The 18,099-nt window shown below is 36.6% G+C and overlaps 1 protein-coding gene across 1 annotated transcript in view; it reads right to left on the bottom strand.

The window, feature by feature from the left end:
- The window catches only part of LOC6031275 (serine/threonine-protein phosphatase 6 regulatory ankyrin repeat subunit B), a 105,582-nt gene extending 90,365 nt beyond the window's left edge, over nt 1-15,217 (bottom strand). Inside the window, 3 exon segments of the mRNA XM_038252714.1 lie at nt 4,515-4,616; nt 13,766-14,098; nt 14,101-15,217. Of these exon segments, the coding sequence (XP_038108642.1) occupies nt 4,515-4,616; nt 13,766-14,098; nt 14,101-14,217 (552 nt within the window). The 5' untranslated portion in view covers nt 14,218-15,217.
- Nucleotides 15,218-18,099: the final 2,882 nt, after the last annotated feature.

Below are 18,099 nucleotides of genomic sequence, written 5' to 3' on the forward strand. Positions count from 1 at the left end.
TAGAAATTTTTTCTGAACTTTTCAAAAAAAAAAATATTTTTAGAAATGGTCACTCATGGTCACTATTTTTAAAAATCAAAAAACTGCAAATATTTCGCTAAAATCAAACTTTCGGTGGCTATATCTTGAAAATGGAGCCCTTTATCAAAAAATCTGTAAAGTATTTTTCGATTGCAAATTCAATTTTGCATTAAAAAATAATGTCAAACTTGTTTTTGCATGAAACTTCGATTTTTTCCAAAAATCACTATTTTTTCAAAAATTCATAACTCGGCGGCAGATTTTTTGACCATGTTTCTCTATGGCTCAAAAGTTGCGGATTTTTATCCCCTAAAACATATCAAAAAATCTCGAAAATAAAAAAATACGTATTTTGGGAAACTGAGTTTTAGTGAAAAAAAAGTTGATAAAAATTTTTTTTTTCCGTGTACCTATATTTTTCTCAAAAGTCCTCAATAATACCTACAACTTTGCCGAAGACACCAAATTGATCAGAAAATTCACTCAAAAGTTACAGCTGTTTGAATATTTACATACCATTTTTGTATGGACAACAGCCAAAATTGTATGGAGACTTGTATGGATGCACCAATCACACAAAATAGTTTATTTGGTCATAGGGAAGGCCCCCACAAAGTTTGAGCCGAATCAAAAAATACAAATAAAATCCATTTCCGATTTTGGTAGAGAATCGCTCTATTAACTATTCAGAAAAAAATCTTCACGGAAACAAAACTGAACATTAAATATTTTTTTCCAAAATCCATATTTTTATAAATTTTCAAATTGTCTGACCCATAGTATTCATACAAATCTTGCTGCCGAGTTATGATCTTTTTCAATTGAGTTCATCGAAAAAATAGAAATCCATCATAATATTATTTCAATATAAAATCAAATTTCCATTTGGAAAGAACTTAAATGAAAATTTTGATAAAGTGCGCCGTTTTTGAGGTAAAGCCACCAAGTTTTGATTTTAACTAAAAACTCTAAGTTTTTCACGTTAGTACCCATAAGTGACTTTTCTGAAAATATGATTTCTTGAAATATTCAGAAAATTTCCATAAAATTTGTAAAACAATGAAGATTCTTCCTGAAAAAATCAGAAAAATTAGCTTTTTAAGTCTCAACCAAACAGCTCCCCATTTTCTAATGCAAATATCTCAGCAAATCACGGGCGAATTTCCAAAGTTAAAAATTTAAATGTTTGTAAAATGTTTCTTTGAATTGTATTTAAATATTAAAATTCACACTTTCATTTCAAAACAGAATTATATTTAGCATTTTCAGCATTTATATAAAAATAAAAATTTTGAAAATAATTACATTTGAATTTATTTTTTATTAACAAATAAGTCTTATTTAATAACTAACTCACGATAGTTTGAAATTGGTGTTACCCTCCGTCATGACCTCCAGGGCACTGATGTGCATTTTCTCTAAAAATAAACTGAATTCTCAATGTTTTTAAGTTGAGAGCATTTATAGGCTGTGCAGATGAAAATTAAAAGTATTTTTAAAATTGATTAATAGTAAAATGGTCGAACATCGGTCAAACAAGAGCAATTCTCTACGAAAAATGTCTTTTTTTATTTATTTTATTATTGTATTTTTTATCCGGCAGAAACTTTAAAGTGCCTTTGGATTGCCCAAAGAAGCCATTTTGCATCATTAGTTTGTCCATATAATTTTCCATACAAATTTGGCAGCTGTGCATACAAAAATGATTTATGAAAATTCAAAAATCTGCATCTCATGAAGGAATTTTTTGATCGATTTGGTGTCTTCGGTATATTTTTTCAGTGTGGTCCATATCCATACAAACAACTTTGCCGAAGACACCAAATCGATCAAAAAATTCCTTCAAAAGATACAGTTTTTTGAATTGTCATTAGGGTAATTCTCTACCAACTCACACGAAATCGGGAAAAGTTGCCCCGACCCCTCTTCGATTTGCGTGAAACTTTGTCCTAAGGGGTAACTTTTGTCCCTGATCACGAATCCGAGGTCCGTTCTTTGATATCTCGTGACGGAGGGACGGTACGACCCCTTCCATTTTTGAACATGCGAAAAAAGAGGTGTTTTTCAATTATTTGCAGCCTGAAACGGTGATGAGATAGAAATTTGGTGTCAAAGGTACTTTTATGTAAAATTAGACGCCCGATTTGATGGCGTACTCAGAATTCCGAAAAAACGTATTTTTCATTGAAAAAAACACTAAAAAAGTTTTAAAAATTCTCCCATTTCCCGTTACTCGACTGTAAAAAATTTTGGAACATGTCATTTTATGGGAAATTTAATGTACTTTTCGAATCTACATTGACCCAGGAGGGTCATTTTTTCATTTAGAACAAAATTTTTCATTTTAAAATTTCGTGTTTTTTTAACTTTGCAGGGTTATTTTTTAGAGTGTAACAATGTTCTACAAAGCTGTAGAGCAAACAATTACAAAAATTTTGATATATAGACATAAGTGGTTTGCTCATAAACATCACGAGTTATCGCGATTTTACGAAAAAAAAGTTTTGAAAAAGTTACTTTTTGCGTTTCTTTTTGTTTCGTCGTCCGTGTCTGTCGCGGGTGACCATGAACGGCCATGATCGATGACGACTAACTTTTTCAAAACTTTTTTCGTAAAATCGCGATAACTCGTGATGTTTATAAGCAAACCCCTTATGTCTATATATCAAAATTTTTGTATTTGTCTGCTCTACACTTTTGTAGAATATTGTTACACTCTAAAAAATAACCCTGCAAAGTTAGAAAAAACACGAAATTTTTAAATGAAAAATTTTGTTCTAAATGAAAAAATGACCCTCCTGGGTCAATGTAGATTCGAAAAATGCATTAAATTTCCCATAAAATGACATGTTCCAAAATTTTTTACAGTCGAGTAACGGAAAATGGGAGAATTTTTAAAACTTTTTTAGTGTTTTTTTTCGATGAAAAATACTTTTTTTCGGAATTCTGAGTACGCCTTCAAATCGGGCGTCTAATTATACATAAAAGTACCTTTGACACCAAATTTCTATCTCATCACCGTTTCAGGCTGCAAATTATTGAAAAACACCTCTTTTTTCGCATGTTCAAAAATGGAAGGGATCGTACCGCCCCTCCGTCACGAGATATCAAAAAACGGACCTCGGATTCGTGATCAGGGACAAAAGTTACCCCTTAGGACAAAGTTTCACGCAAATCGAAGAGGGGTCGGGGCAACTGCTGTGTGAGTTGGCGGAGAATTACCCATTAATCTTTTTTGTATGGACAGCTGCCAAATTTGTATGGAAAATTATATGGACAAACTGATGAGGCAAAATGGCTTCATGGGGCATACCGAAGGCACCAAAAAAGTTTCAGATGGATTTAAAAATACAAAAAAATTGAATTACCGAAATCTCAGAGAATTGCTAAAAAGTGATTCAACTCAGAATCAAAGCAAAATCTTAGTAAAAATATGTGCGGTGATATGTTGATCAAAAATATAATTTGTTTTTTTTTTACTTCGGCTAAACGGATTTTATCCAGATTTAATTTTTGTTTCGAGCTTTATTAAGTTCTCGAGTAATGCAGGCAAACAATGTTAAAAGGGTTGATTTTCAAGTCTGGTTATTTTTGCAAAAAGTTTAACAATGCAAATTATTATTTGAAAAGATCAGAAAATATCACGATGGAAATAAGTTTTGATTTTTCAAAACGCAGGAAAAGTTAAAATTCAAAAGTTAAAAGTTATATTTCACAATTTGTGGCAATTCCAGGCTTTGATAGCCAACTTAACTAAAACAAGTTCCATATACTTATTATATTCGTCTCTCCAGTCTCGATCCCGACGAGCTGTCGTTGAACTTTACCGCAATGCTAATCAACGCCAATACTAAAATTCGATGAAAATAACCTTTTGTTGGGCACTTTTCTTTATCACTAGTTTTTCCCCTGACCTGTCAACGGGGTTTCCCTCCACCAATCTCTAGCAGCAGACGCAGACGAAGAAGTCGTTTGAAAAGGAAATAGCCGCGCTTAATCGCGATGCCGGTTTGACCGACCGTTTTCGTATGTAGTTCAGGTTCGAGCTCCGTGTGGGTGGTTTTTGGGGGGAAACACTACAGCTCCCCTTTTTCTACTTTTTTTGGCCATTGATTAGCAGGAGTGTGTGTGCGGAGGGTGCTCTTGACTGATTTTAATTTTATGGAGATCTTGAAACACTTTCCGTTGTGTTTTGGCCGTTCTGCTTTGGCTGTGAATTTTCAAGGTTTCCCTTCTTGAACCAAAAGTGGCGATGGCATCAGATGATTGTGCGGTGTAACAGGTTTATTGGAAAACTTTTTTGATTAGGTTTGACTTGGAGGTTGAGGTTCATTTCAGTCTGAATTTGTAGTCAAATCCGGTTTGCCATTTTGCAACCTTTTTTTTGTTGTGAAATGTTGTAAGAAGCAGATATTTTTTTATCAAACAACCATGAAACATTATCGCAAATCGCATGTCCAAACAAAGGTTTTCAACCGTCCGGTAATACTTACGTTATTTCTAGCTCCGACATCAGATCCAAGTTCTATAAGCCTATCTAAGATTGGTGTCCGGTTATCCTTGACGGCATACATTAGTGGTGTCATTCCGGTGGCCTGCGAAAAACAGCATTGTTTGGGGAAAAGAAAGAAAACGATGAAGAAAATTACTATCAAGAAAGGTTATACTTAAACGTAACGGTCAGATATTGGACTTAACCAATGAACGCTATCCGGTAGCGAAATTATGAGAAAATATAGTTTGTCTAATACTCGAGTTGTGCTCATACAGAATATGTTGATTAATTTAAGAAGACGTAATAATTTACGGCCAAAACAAGGACTCTTACCCTTTATTCGACACACGTAAGGACACGGTTGGCGAAACACATTTTGTTTGACTAGATGAGATTTTAAAAACTAGCACTAATCGCTTCCTTCGTTAGTTGGTCGCACCCCTAGTTGAGCTAAGCCTAAGGCCTCAACCGTTCATAGCCCCTGCAGGGTCGGAAGGAAGGAAGACGGTTTTCATACGAGTTGCCATTCCGCCTATCGGTTGGCCTAAATCTGGCCTTCGACCCGGCTCGACTTGGCGTGGTCAGCAACAGCACCTTGTGATGGTGGCCAAAAGGAAGTGGAGTTTTTTTTTCGCCAATCTTCGACCAGCGTGACATGCAACATGGCCTGATGACCGAAAGGCTTCGTCGTCCCCTCTTCCAGATTTTGGACTTTGAACGGGTTTCTACCAGTAGCGTTTAAGCTTTCAGGTCGTCGGCGACAATTAAACAAATTGCTTTCTTCGGGATTGGACACGGTTATTGATAAAAATGAGAAGGCACACTAAATGTCGTATTGTGACGTTAATTTCATGGAATAGGGCGAGCGATTGTGGTTAACAGTCTAATCGACGATTCATGACGATTATTTACATACCGAAAAAACTTACCCTGCAAATTCAACACAAAGTCACAGTAAAGTTAAGTAAATTTTTCCCAGTTCCTGAGGAGAACACTCTTGAAGAGTATCGGGCCGGCATTTACAAAGCAGATTCAGCGGCAACATTCCATAAATTGCCTTCCTAAGGTGTCGTCCAGCTTGTGACGAGGCATCCCTTTACTAAGCAATCGAATCCTGAAGAGAAACAATCGCTAGTTGTGTTGGTCCAAGCCGGGATTTGAACCCCGATCTACCGCTTACCGCGTTACCGACTAGGCTACGTGACTAAATTGTACTCTAGTTTCTAGAGCTTTAAATGTTTCAAGTTAAGAAATTGATTTACTTTTATAGTTGTTTTGTTAACTTCCAAACGGAACCAAACAAATATTTCATATTATTGTGTAAAACATGGTCAACCGTAAACCATTCTGACTTTTGGCAGCAATACTTTATTTTGCTATAGAAATCAAAATAGTAGAGGCCTTGGAGACGTTTTTTGTATCAAACTACTCTACCCACACTCGGCTATTTTCAAGATTTTCTAAACTACGCTCAAAATATGATTAGTCACAAGCCACTATGTAGGAAGCAGCTCGGTTGTAGAGTACCACTTAAATTAGTTCTAAATTTGCATACTAATGTTACGAAGCCGATGACACTGTTGCTAGCAGCAATCGTTTGAGCCTATTTTAAATTTGATTTCGTTAGTGTTGTTGGTCCTCTAATGTAGTAGATAACGTCACAAAATATGAATAATGCAAAATAGTCGTCCTTTTTTTTTGCTGTGCCACGACATTTGTCGTAGCCTTTTCTAATTTTATACATCTGCTGCAGGAAAGACGACTTCTGACCACCCACAAATTGACATTTTCCCCCCAGCTTATCGCCATAACTCCAATTCCTGGCCTCAACATTCTAGGCATGCGAAAAAAATGAATTGCAGTGACATTTGAAGCTAGTGGCACTAGCAGGTATGACCTCATCGGGAAATTATGAGCACTGCACCGTGGCATCAGATTTTTCCACCAGAAGGGTGCAGCTTTTATCGTCAACTTGAAAGGTTATAGGACCGCGTTCTGGGAAACCTTTGCTGACCAAGGAATCTTGAGTTGGATGGTGGGTTTCCTTTGTTTGCCGATTGCAGTTCTATTCAAATGCTGAAAATGAGTTTTCCTGCAGTAATCGCATTTTAACGACATTTGCAGATTTCTGCTGTAGATTTGTTTAGTAGAAACGCACTGTGCAACAGTCAGAACTGAGTTGATATGCTTTCTTTGTGTTAATTTACCCCCTTTCAGGGCAATAAGTATAAGAAACTAATCGTGAAAAGATTGTTTCACGATAAGCCAAGTCGTCCTTGAGGTCGGGATTCCTCTTCTTTGAAACCACCTCACCACGTGGCGACCAACAAACACACTTCAACTCGAAGGGCTCGTGCCAGACCACCGTTAAACAAGTAAACATAATTTGCGCTAAATTTAGCATTCGCAATTTGCTTGATTTATTGCTAACTAGCCTCGGGCACACCATCTTTCCGTGCAATCGTGATGACCACTGGTAGCCCCCCCCCCCTTTAATAACGGGGCAGTAAGCTGATTGTTTTAACTTTTCGGAAAATTACAATCAATTATAAATATAATAATTTTTCAAACGATCATTTAAATAAATTTTTAATTTTTATTATTTGTTACCGATTATTTTCTTTAAACAAATGTTTAAAAACATCAACTCAAACATAAATTTATTACGTCGTTGCAAATATTTTTCAATGTTTATGTTGAAAGAAAAGTTGAAGACCATTCTCAAAACGAGGTATCAGATGCATATTTTTAATGAAAGACTATTGTTAGCTTTCATTTTTTTTTCAAGCATTTCGAAATTCTTATCTTTGAACAAGTTCAAAATAAGGTTTTGTATGAAAATCTAAATCTCACAAAGCTTTGAGGAACTGCTCATGCAATGCTCATGGGTTACTGATCAGTCTAAATGTAATTACCAGGATAACTGGCAATATGTCACGGATTACTTTGCAGAATTGCTAAAATTTATAAAAATAATTTGGAATTACTGCCTAGCTTCCAGTATATTGAGAAAAGTCTTTGGAATTGGATCGACTGACAGCTGTCAAACGCACAAAACCACGTGCTTGGCAATAGTGCATCTATCCCGGGAATTTTGTGCCAGGATTTTTTTTTAAAACCGGTATTTCCCAAATCTCGAGAATTTTTATATGTTGTACGGGGAATTCCCGGAATTACACAATTTGTAAGTTTAATCTTTTCTAAAATTTTACATAAATTGGTACCATTTTATTTGTTATTATTTTTGTTTTCTAGACATCTTAAATCAATTTTTCAAGCTGTTTGAGTCATAACATATAGAAATGAACTAAAAATAAATATTTTGAAGATACTTATTTAATTTGAATAAGAAATGTGGTGCAAACAAATTTCAATGCACAACAGAGAACAACAAAAATTCGTTGAGACTGTCTGAAACTGCTATCTTTGTTTATATTGATATTAATAGTATTGAGCTGGTGGCAGTGCGTGGCCGAATGATTACGCTGTCCGCTTTGTAAGCGGATGATTCTGGGTTCGATTCCCATCAGCTGCAACCTTCCATCGGATGAGGAAGTAAAATGTCGGTCCCGGCCTTGATTGTTAGGCCGTTAAGTCATTCCAGGTATAGAAGTCGTCTCCATGCCATAAGTACAAACAACACACCAAACCAAAACCTACTACGGTGGAATCGCTGGCGGCGGTTGGACTCGCAATCCAAAGGTCGTCAGTCCAAACACTGGGGTGGAAGGTTCCTTGGAGTAAAAAGAGGTTTGGGTGCTCTCCCCATTCAAGCCTTCGGACTCCTAGGTTCGAGCAGAAACTTGCAATAGAGACCACAAAAGACCCGGGGGTCGTTAATGTGGATGGTTTGATTTTTTTTTTGGGTATTGAACTAAAAGTATGATTTTAAATCATGAAAAACATAACAAATACAAAGAAAACATTGATTTTATGACTTTTTCAAAAATTTCCCGGGAATACAAATATTTTTTCGTTTTCCGGAAAACTTAAAACCCGGGAAAATTGGACACCCTACATGGAAATCATCGAATAATGGAGTAAATATCAACATCAGTTTGACAACTGATTTTGACGTTTGAGTGCTTTTTCATCCGAATACATTCGAATTAGAGAGCATCCAAATTAGCGGACATTCCGAATCCGCTCTGTACTTCTTACAACCATTAAGGCATCAAGCAAAAGCAAAATTTCCCTTTAAAAAATTGCTAGTAGTTACTTGAATCAATGGGAAATACACGAATTACTGAGTAACTATGGAATTACACGAATTACTAAGGAATTACCAGGTAATTCTAGAATTACAGGAATTACTGCAGAATTGTGGAATAATACTGGAATAACTGAATTACTAACTCAAAATCCGAATGATCCCGTAGCTATAACCTTGGTTTCTTGCATGAAAATTAATAGGCAATAAATAGATTCATAAAAAGTTTATCTAAATTATCTTTTTAACAGTTATTTTTTTATTATATTATTATTTTCTGAAGTATGTTTTCACAAAAAAAGAATCATGGAATTACCAGCATAACTGGGATTATAATGAATTACCAGGATTACTCTGGAATTCCTCAATAAATCCGGAATTACAAAATTAGTTCCTCAAGTTCCAAGTAATTCCGGATTAGTGACCAGTCTGACACGATGCTGGAAACCCCTTGCGCTCAGGTTTAAGAAAATAAAAATGAAAAAATCCTTCAATTAATTTCGTATAAACTATTAATTTTTTCTTAATCATTCTCAAACCCTTAGCACATTTGTATCATAATTGTAAATCTTTATCAAAATTAAGAAATCAAATAATTAAGTAAATACAATTTATAACTCAAATAAAAGAACTCAGTAAACGAGCCACAATAATTTATTCTAATTGTTTGAAAGTGGGTAACTGTGGCACGCGTGTGACTCACAAACAATGCGGAACTTTAAACGATATGCAAATTCAGCATAATTTAAACAGCAGCCTTTGCTAACACAAGCTTGCGACAAGCGATGAATGAAAAATTAAGATTTAATTTCAAATACTCGAAGCCATTGTTTAATAATCAAGATGCAAAAAGCAACTGGAAAACATTAAATAATTTTTGGAGTCGACAATAATTTCAAATCATAAAAAGTAGGATGATAATCATAAAAAGGTTTTGGGTGTATATCAGAAAAAAACTATTTTGGAATATATAAGTAGTTTATGAAACAAGTTGCAAAAAGAACATTTTTTTGTAATTCCGTTGTGAAACTAACAACTTTTCCTGACATTATCGCATGACAAAAGGCCAAATTTTCTCTACTAAATAGAGAAGAATAGAAAAGTAATACACATTTAAATTAAATTTTAGACACAAGTGCTGAAAAGTTCTATTTGAAATGGGTGATGAAAAGTTGAACTTTTCAGAACTTATGTCGAAAAGTTATGCTTTTCAATATTGTTTTGATTTTATCGATGAATTGACTGAACACATAGACAATTGACCTAAAAATCTATTCAAGGGTGTATTGGAATTGCAAAAAATGTTGTATGGTACGATCCGTACATTTAACCAACGAGGTTTACCGAGTTCGATAAATAGACGAGAATCTTCTATTGCAAAACAAAAGGTTTTTCTAGTACGGGTCGCACGTTTATCCAACAAGGTTCTTCAAGTTTGATAAATATTATGAGTGCTGAAAAAATCAAGTTTTGCAACGAGTTTTCATACATCATTTTTAGTAATTCTGAAAAAAAAAACCCTTGAATGGAGTTGTAAGTCAAATGTCCATGTATTTATTTGGAAAAGTTTTCTATTCGCTTCTGTTTGAAGTGTTACAAGGGAAATGCAAAAAAGAATTTCAAATACTGTTTTCAATAATCATGCAACAGTTTGAACAAAAGCAAGACTCTCAATTAAAGTATCATGACTCAATATAGCCGAACTTGCGTGAGACCATTACACTACACTATTAAACATTTTTTTCTGAAAAAAAAACTTGTCTGTAAAACTAATTAAAAAAGTTGCACTTGTGCTTTCATACATATGTGATATTTTAAAAAGAAAGAAAACATCAGAATTTGTAAAAAAAAAAGAACATGTTCCTTTACATTTATCTGACTGTGTACTTTTCCAGGCAACGTGCCAAGGCACAACACGTGTGTGTGTAATGTGCGTGACAAGAAACGTCACCCGTAGAAAACCCCACTGACAGGGAGGTTTCCATGCCTATGTGGCCACACGAAGTGGCATAAATTTTGCCCCACTTTTTCGCACAACTCCTTTCCCGAAGCCGCGTTCCAAGCGGTTTGTGCTGGTCAAGTGGCAACTGCTAGGTTCTGCTAAGTGTCCTTCGTCATGCACTTGCCTTTGCTGGCAACACTGGCCAATGAATCAAAATTTCGATGCAGTATTTCAAGATATGCTGAGTGTCGTTCGTGTGTTTTGCTTTTAAATACTCGCTACCTTTGAATGGCTAATGTGGTCACCGGACTACAAATGCACGTTGCATAAGAACAGCATGCAGTATTATGCAACCGTGGCGGTCAAATCGCAAGGATTTTCAGTGGTGCAAAACCGTCCCCAACCGGTGTCTCAACATTGGCCGCCAGCAGTGTTGCATAAATGTGCAAAAAGGGCGAAAAAAGGATCGACCTCAAATGCAATGCAATGGTGGTGGGGTAGGACCTTACGATTGTAATGCTAAAACGGTTAGTTGAGTGATTTGCAATGCAGAAAACCTGGCGCGGTCAATGAACTTGGCTGATATACGAGGGGTATTTTTGTACGTTTGTATAATAGGAGTAAGCTCCAGGAATTAATCTTATTTTGTCTACATAGACTACCTTAAAATGTTACTCTCAACCATAAGGACTAATAACAAAAGTTGTTGTCTTTTTGAACCAAAAACCACTTCTGGAATAATTTGTTTTGATTTGAAAATTCGCTTAATTAGCTCATCATCATAAAAAATTGAACCAACAAAAATGCTACCACCGATATTTATAAGTGAATGAGAGATCTCATGTCTCTATAATCTCTTTTTTTAAATAAGGATGAAGAAATAAATATGGGTATTTTTAGCAGATCCCATTAATTTTTATAATAAATTGAAAATTTCTGATAATTTCCAGAAACTTTTCTTTTCTACAACAGAATGAAATTTTAAAGACTTTTCATAAACATGTCTGATATGATTTTGTTTTAATGATCAGGTTTTTTTTAAGACGCAATTTGAAACATCAATTATTACTCGAGAGTTTCAGTTTTCTAGGGCCAGGTAATTTTAGTTTTAATTCAAAATTTATTATCTTAAAAGATTTCAATTTACCCAACAAGATAAAAAGATGTGTCTTCTGTAAATTGAAATTAAATTGGAATTTTCTCAAAGTATTGTGGTCGAGTTTTGTTTCCAAGATATGTCAATTTTAAAACAGTGATTTTTTTTTTTAAATTGACAAAAATCGCGAAACTTTGAGGCGGTGTCACAAAATAAGGGTAGTCTGATTTTGCTGAAATTTTGGATTCTTGCAAATAATATAAACAGCTTCGCCAGGTTAAAGCATGATCAGAAAGAGTCCATTTCGAATTTGAATGTTTTTCGTAGAAAGAAGGGGTGAAACTACTAATATGGCTTTTTTCTAAACAATTAATTACGCAAAATAACCGTTTTTGCAATTTCGTCGGGAAACTGCTTACTTTTCCTGTCATTCTTGAACGACGAAATAGCCTACTTTTCTGTACCAAAAATAACAGAATCGAATAGCAACACTTTTCCAAATAAATGCTGAAAAGTTCTTGTTTCGAAAAGTAACACTTTTCAACATTTTTTGATTTAAACGATTTATTGACAAAATACATGAAAATTTGACATAAAATTTCACTCAGTGTGTTTTTTTTGGAATTGCAAAAAATGTTGTATGGAACTCGTTGTAAAACTTGATTTTTTCAGCACTCTTCGTATTTATCCCACTCGGTGAACCTCGTTGGATAAATGTACGACTCGTGCTGAAAAAATCCTACTTTTCTGTACCAAAAATAACAGAATCGAATAGCAACACTTTTCCAAATAAATGCTGAAAAGTTCTTGTTTCGAAAAGTAACACTTTTCAACATTTTTTGATTTAAACGATTTATTGACAAAATACATGAAAATTTGACATAAAATTTCACTCAGTGTGTTTTTTTTGGAATTGCAAAAAATGTTGTATGGAACTCGTTGTAAAACTTGATTTTTTCAGCACTCTTCGTATTTATCCAACTCGGTGAACCTCGTTGGATAAATGTACGACTCGTGCTGAAAAAATCCTCTTTTTGCAACTTGTTGCATAAACTTTTATTTCGGTTTTGTTATAAATGTTTAACCCTTTCATTTGAACATGAAATAAATATTTTTTAACCAGACCATACGAAAATTAAAGGCATGTTATGGGCTTTTTCATTTTTGGGTCGTATCAGGCCTGAAAGCGTTAAGGGTACACAGCAACCAAGGAAGTTGTTGTCTTCTTATTCCAAAATTGTTGAACTAACACACTCAATCCTGCAATAATTTGATTATAAAATTTCACGAATTGTGAATTGAAAAAGTAGCTTAGATGATGAATATGGTTGATGTGCACCGTTAAATGACAAAAATGCCAACTTTTCAGAGGTCAAAAGTTGGTCAGAATTCATGACTCTAGTTTAAGATATTAAATCAAAATTCCAATCGAAAAGTTCTTTACATAAATTTGGACATCGTGCACACAAACATTTGATATGATAAAAATTAAACCAAAATCGTAAAATTGGCAACACTGCATGTTGAATTTTGACTAACTGGTCTTATATCTCAAAAGATGTCATTCTTTGTTATCCAAAACATATCCTAAAATTGTATTATTCAAAAATGGTTATTTTGTGTAATCCGTTTTTTTTTGTGCGAATATTTTTCAAGATTTTTCACTTTTTCCTACAAGTCCTAAGCAATAGCTACAACACGGTCAAAGACACCAAATGGATCCAGATGGATACAGATTTTTGACATTTTTATAGCCTTTGCTGTGGACAGCTGCCAAAATGGTATGGACGAACTGATAATAATTTTAAAATATGAGTTTCTCTTGAAATTGCATTGCTAGGATTTCAAATATCGATGCCTCTGTGCTCTTTTGTACTAAGTTTCAACGTCAATTAATTCAGGTGAATTGACATGGAAATCGTCCTTTATAACCCGCTATTTTCAAACATCATCTTCTATATCTACAGCGATTGTCCCGTGATTCCCCGCCCCGCCACTCACCGGATCCATCACCCCTGCGAGCGGGGTCAGGTTGGCATCGTCACCGCCGGCCGCCACCGCCTTCTCCAAGCCTTTCAGCACAGCTTCAACGGGAGCCCACTCGCTCTTCATGGCCAGGGTAAGCACTTTCTGGGCACCGTCGCGGACCGTCGCCCCGGCACTGCCGGGCTTCGATGGCTGCGACGGTTGCTCAGGGTCAGCCTTATCCGTTTTTTTGTCGCCATTTGCACCAGCGGAAGTGGCGTCCTCCTTGGTGCTGCCTGAGGCGGCCGCACCAGCACCGGAATCCGCTTCTGCCTTGGTGGTGGCTCCCGGTGCGTCACTATCACTGGTCGGCTTTTCGGTGGCCCCTTGCCAGCCGCTCCGGGTCCGCCGGGTTTCTTGCCACCCGGAGCACCGGTTCCTCCTGCGGTGCCACCCGCCGTTGGCGGGGGCTTCTTCGACTTATCCATAGTTCTTGTGAACGATTCTTCCTCTAGCACCGGTTATCTTTACGGCAGGTCACTTTCACCATGCTTCCTCGAGGTGACCATAACTATCTACACTGTCGGAGGACATCATCGGTATTGCTTCCATTGCGCGAATCCACTCAGGGAAAACTGAGTTTTCGGTTGTTTTCCCGTTTTTTTGTTTTCTAGGTTGCAGTAAAAATCAATCCACGGCACATGAAAAATCGATGCTTCCAACAACCCACACGGCACAACACAGCTATCCTTAAAGGGCTCTGAGTTTGCCAAATCCACGCGGCACTGATCTACGAAGATTGTTTTCAACTGGAACTATTTACAGACACTATTTACAAAACAACTTTGCAGCAGCAAAAATCAATTTCTCAACACACTTAACTGCTGTGCTGATTTTCTTCCCCCAATCCTTTGGGTTCTGGAAGGAAAAGTCGACGAACACGACCATTCTCTTGCACAATCTCTACTGAAATGGCCACACTGCCGTCGAGAACTGCTCATGGTAGGTCCGCGCGAACATCTCATTAACACACTTTCGGCCCGCTACTTGAACTCCTTTTTCTTGACCACCACCACTAGACCGAACACTACCCAGTGCTTCGTGTCATGTGATTATTATGTTTCTGTTCCTTCGGACGGGTTCTGCTGGCCCAGTCCCGCTCCTTGTTCTTCCACACAACTACTACTGCCTCTGCTGCCCCCACAACACTACTGCCGGAGCTGCCTGCTGCAGTCAATGGACGCGGTCCTTATGTAACAACCAAAATCACGGCACCTCACGGAATCCTCACGGCTCTTATGTACTGTGTTACGTCGATTCCGTTCCTTATGTACAACCGCGACTACGCGAGTAGGACCCCCCAACTTCTTCAGGTCCACAGAAACGAGACGGCACTATCCTTCCAGGGGATACCTTCCAGCCAACCGGGTCCAGAGCAGTGTAACCACTGTGGGGAGAACCGCGCAAAACCTGAACCGTCCAACTCGGCGTCTCGTAGCAGTCTGACAGGGTCGTCAACGGGCACGTCACACATGGCCCCCCAAGGAACCCGTCCACCCAAAGGAGCCACCAATACCAACGTAACCCCACCCAAGAAGCCCGTACGCAACTTGGAAGGAATTCGCAAGGAAACCTCGCGACGCCACCGCGGTTGCCTTGGAGAGCACCATCCTTGGCCACCAATACCAACGAACGCCAACCACATGCGTTTGGGGCACGTGTGTGCACGTGGCACCACTGGACGAAAGCTTGTCTCTTGTTATTCGACTATAAACAAAACTCAGCTGCGAAGCTGGTGGTTCCTTCCGTAGCGCCTGTAGACAGCATTCCTGTAACACGCCGTTGTGCGATGTAACGGAGCTTGGCAACGACCGTTGGAATGGAAAGAAGTTTTATTTTTGAATTGAATTATGCTGCACGTGGCGTGTGGAAAGGAATTGCAACGATTTTTGGAGTTGTGTCGTGAGCAACTATGGGGGGGGGGGGGGGGGAATAAATCGCGTTGCACGTGGTGTGAAACATTGTTGCAATTTGCACATTGCACAATCAGTTTTAACTTTTATTCCATGTTCTCAATAGAATCTTAATTAACAAAATTTGCATTTGAACACTGAAAAAATCAAAAAAAAAAATCTTACGCGTTATTCGAAAAGACCGAGCCTCTCTTGCCAAATGGCCAAATGTCAGAAATCGGAAACTGTGGTATGTTGTAATGTAACAATAAAAAAAACAAAACACGATGAAAAATAAATACCGTCATCAGGGGTAACATTGATATGGGGGGGGATGATGGGAATGGGAATGGGAATAAGTAGAACTTAAAAGTCAGAATAGAAATGTGTAATATTTCTTCCAAAAATGTGTAAAACTACATCTTTTCTGGCTAAATTCCACTTATTCAAAAATATGCCAGGGTTTTATTTTAACTTAGGCCGATGCCAACATTTTTTGAAGTTTATGTCCTTTGACTGGCAGTGCGTGGCCGAATGGTTACGCTGTCCGCTTTGTAAGCGGATGAGTCTGGGTTCGATTCCCATCTGCTGCAACCTTCCATCGGATGAGGAAGTAAAATGTCGGTCCCGGCCTTGGTTGTTAGGCCGTTAAGTCATTCCAGGTGTAGGAGTCGTTTCCATGCCATAAGTACAAACAACACAGCAAACCAAGCCTACTCCGGTGGAATCGCTGGCGGCGGTTGGACTCGCAATCCGAAGGTCGTCAGTTCAAACACTGGGGTGGAAGGTTCCTTGGAGTAAAAAGAGGTTTGGGTGCCCTCCCCATTCAAGCCTTCGGACTCCAAGGTTCGAGCAGAAACTTGTAATAGAGCCCACAAAAGACCCGGGGGTCGTTAATGTGGATGGTTTGATTTGGTTTTGGTCCTTTGACTCTGACCAAAGTCGAGGGGGCAAAAAATCTAAAAATTTAAAAAACGAGGCATGGTTTCAACATTTCAATGAAAAAAGTGATTTAAAATTCATTATACTCCTGTCCAGTTGTTTTGCTATCATTAGTTTCTAAAATTTCTAAATATTGACGAAAATTTTATTTTTTGCGAAAAATATTTTTTGCGGTGCTGTACATTGGAATTTCATAAAAATTCAAAGCATTTTCAAACAAGCCCAAACATGCTTAATATGATTATCAATGCAGAAAAATGCATTTTTAATTGTTTTCAGTTGTTTAGACTTTTATTTGCATGTAAATTTTGTAGTTTTTTTGGAAAAATATTTTATTTGCCCCCTGAATTTTCAGACCAATTTTGAAGGGGGGGGGCGACATGAACTTTGAAAAATATTTGCAACGGCCTAATAAGAAATAAAAACACAAAAAAAAAACCTTTCAAATTATTTTTAAATGTGTAGAATGCTCTCAGATCAGGTGTGAATTTGTATTGTAATAAAAAAAAACAATAATTTAACAGAATGGTATTCCGTACAAAATCACAACCTCTTAAATCTTGCATGCAAGTTTATGAAAACATTTATGAGAAATCAAACTAGATTGTATTCAACATAATTCAATCCGATTTCTTATAAGATATTAATGTTCTAAAGATTAAACTTATTTAAAGTAAATAAATGATTTTGCAGCCCGGGTCTTAAAGTAAAGAATCCGGAGTTGGAAATGTGTGCTACACAATCAAAAAATTCTGACGAAATGATCGATTTGAAAAAATAATTTCAGAGTTTGTCACATAAAATGTTCATAAAACATATTTTGAAATATTGTTTTATACAATATTTCAGATGTGCTCTCAGATCAGGTGTGAATTTGTATTGTAATAAAAAAAAACAATAATTTAACAGAATGGTATTCCGTACAAAATCACAACCTCTTAAATCTTGCATGCAAGTTTATGAAAACGTTTATGAGAAATCAAACTAGATTGTATTCAACATAATTCAATCCGATTTCTTATAAGATATTAATGTTCTAAAGATTAAACTTATTTTAAGTAAATAAATGATTTTGCAGCCCGGGTCTTAAAGTAAAGAATCCGGAGTTGGAAATGTGTGCTTACACAATCAAAAAATTCTGACGAAATGATCGATTTGAAAAAATAATTTCAGAGTTTGTCACATAAAATGTTCATAAAACATATTTTGAAATATTGTTTTATACAAATCATTTATTTACTTTAAATAAATTCTTTTGAGAAAACCATTCTGCCCTGTTTTTTTAAGTTCAAAGTGTACGTGTTTTTGGGGACCTCAAACTTCATGCTTCTCCTCGAGTTGAGCCTGCACAGCCATTTTTGTCAATTTTTGTAAGTCAGTGTAATCATTGAAAAACAAATCAACGTCGTCGTGCTATGTCTACTGTGTCTTGTCGCACCCGCCACATCGACGTTCCGAGAAAAAACGCTTTTTAAT

This window comes from Culex quinquefasciatus, chromosome 2 (assembly GCF_015732765.1).
Source record: "Culex quinquefasciatus strain JHB chromosome 2, VPISU_Cqui_1.0_pri_paternal, whole genome shotgun sequence".
Taxonomy (NCBI): Eukaryota; Metazoa; Arthropoda; class Insecta; order Diptera; family Culicidae; genus Culex; species Culex quinquefasciatus.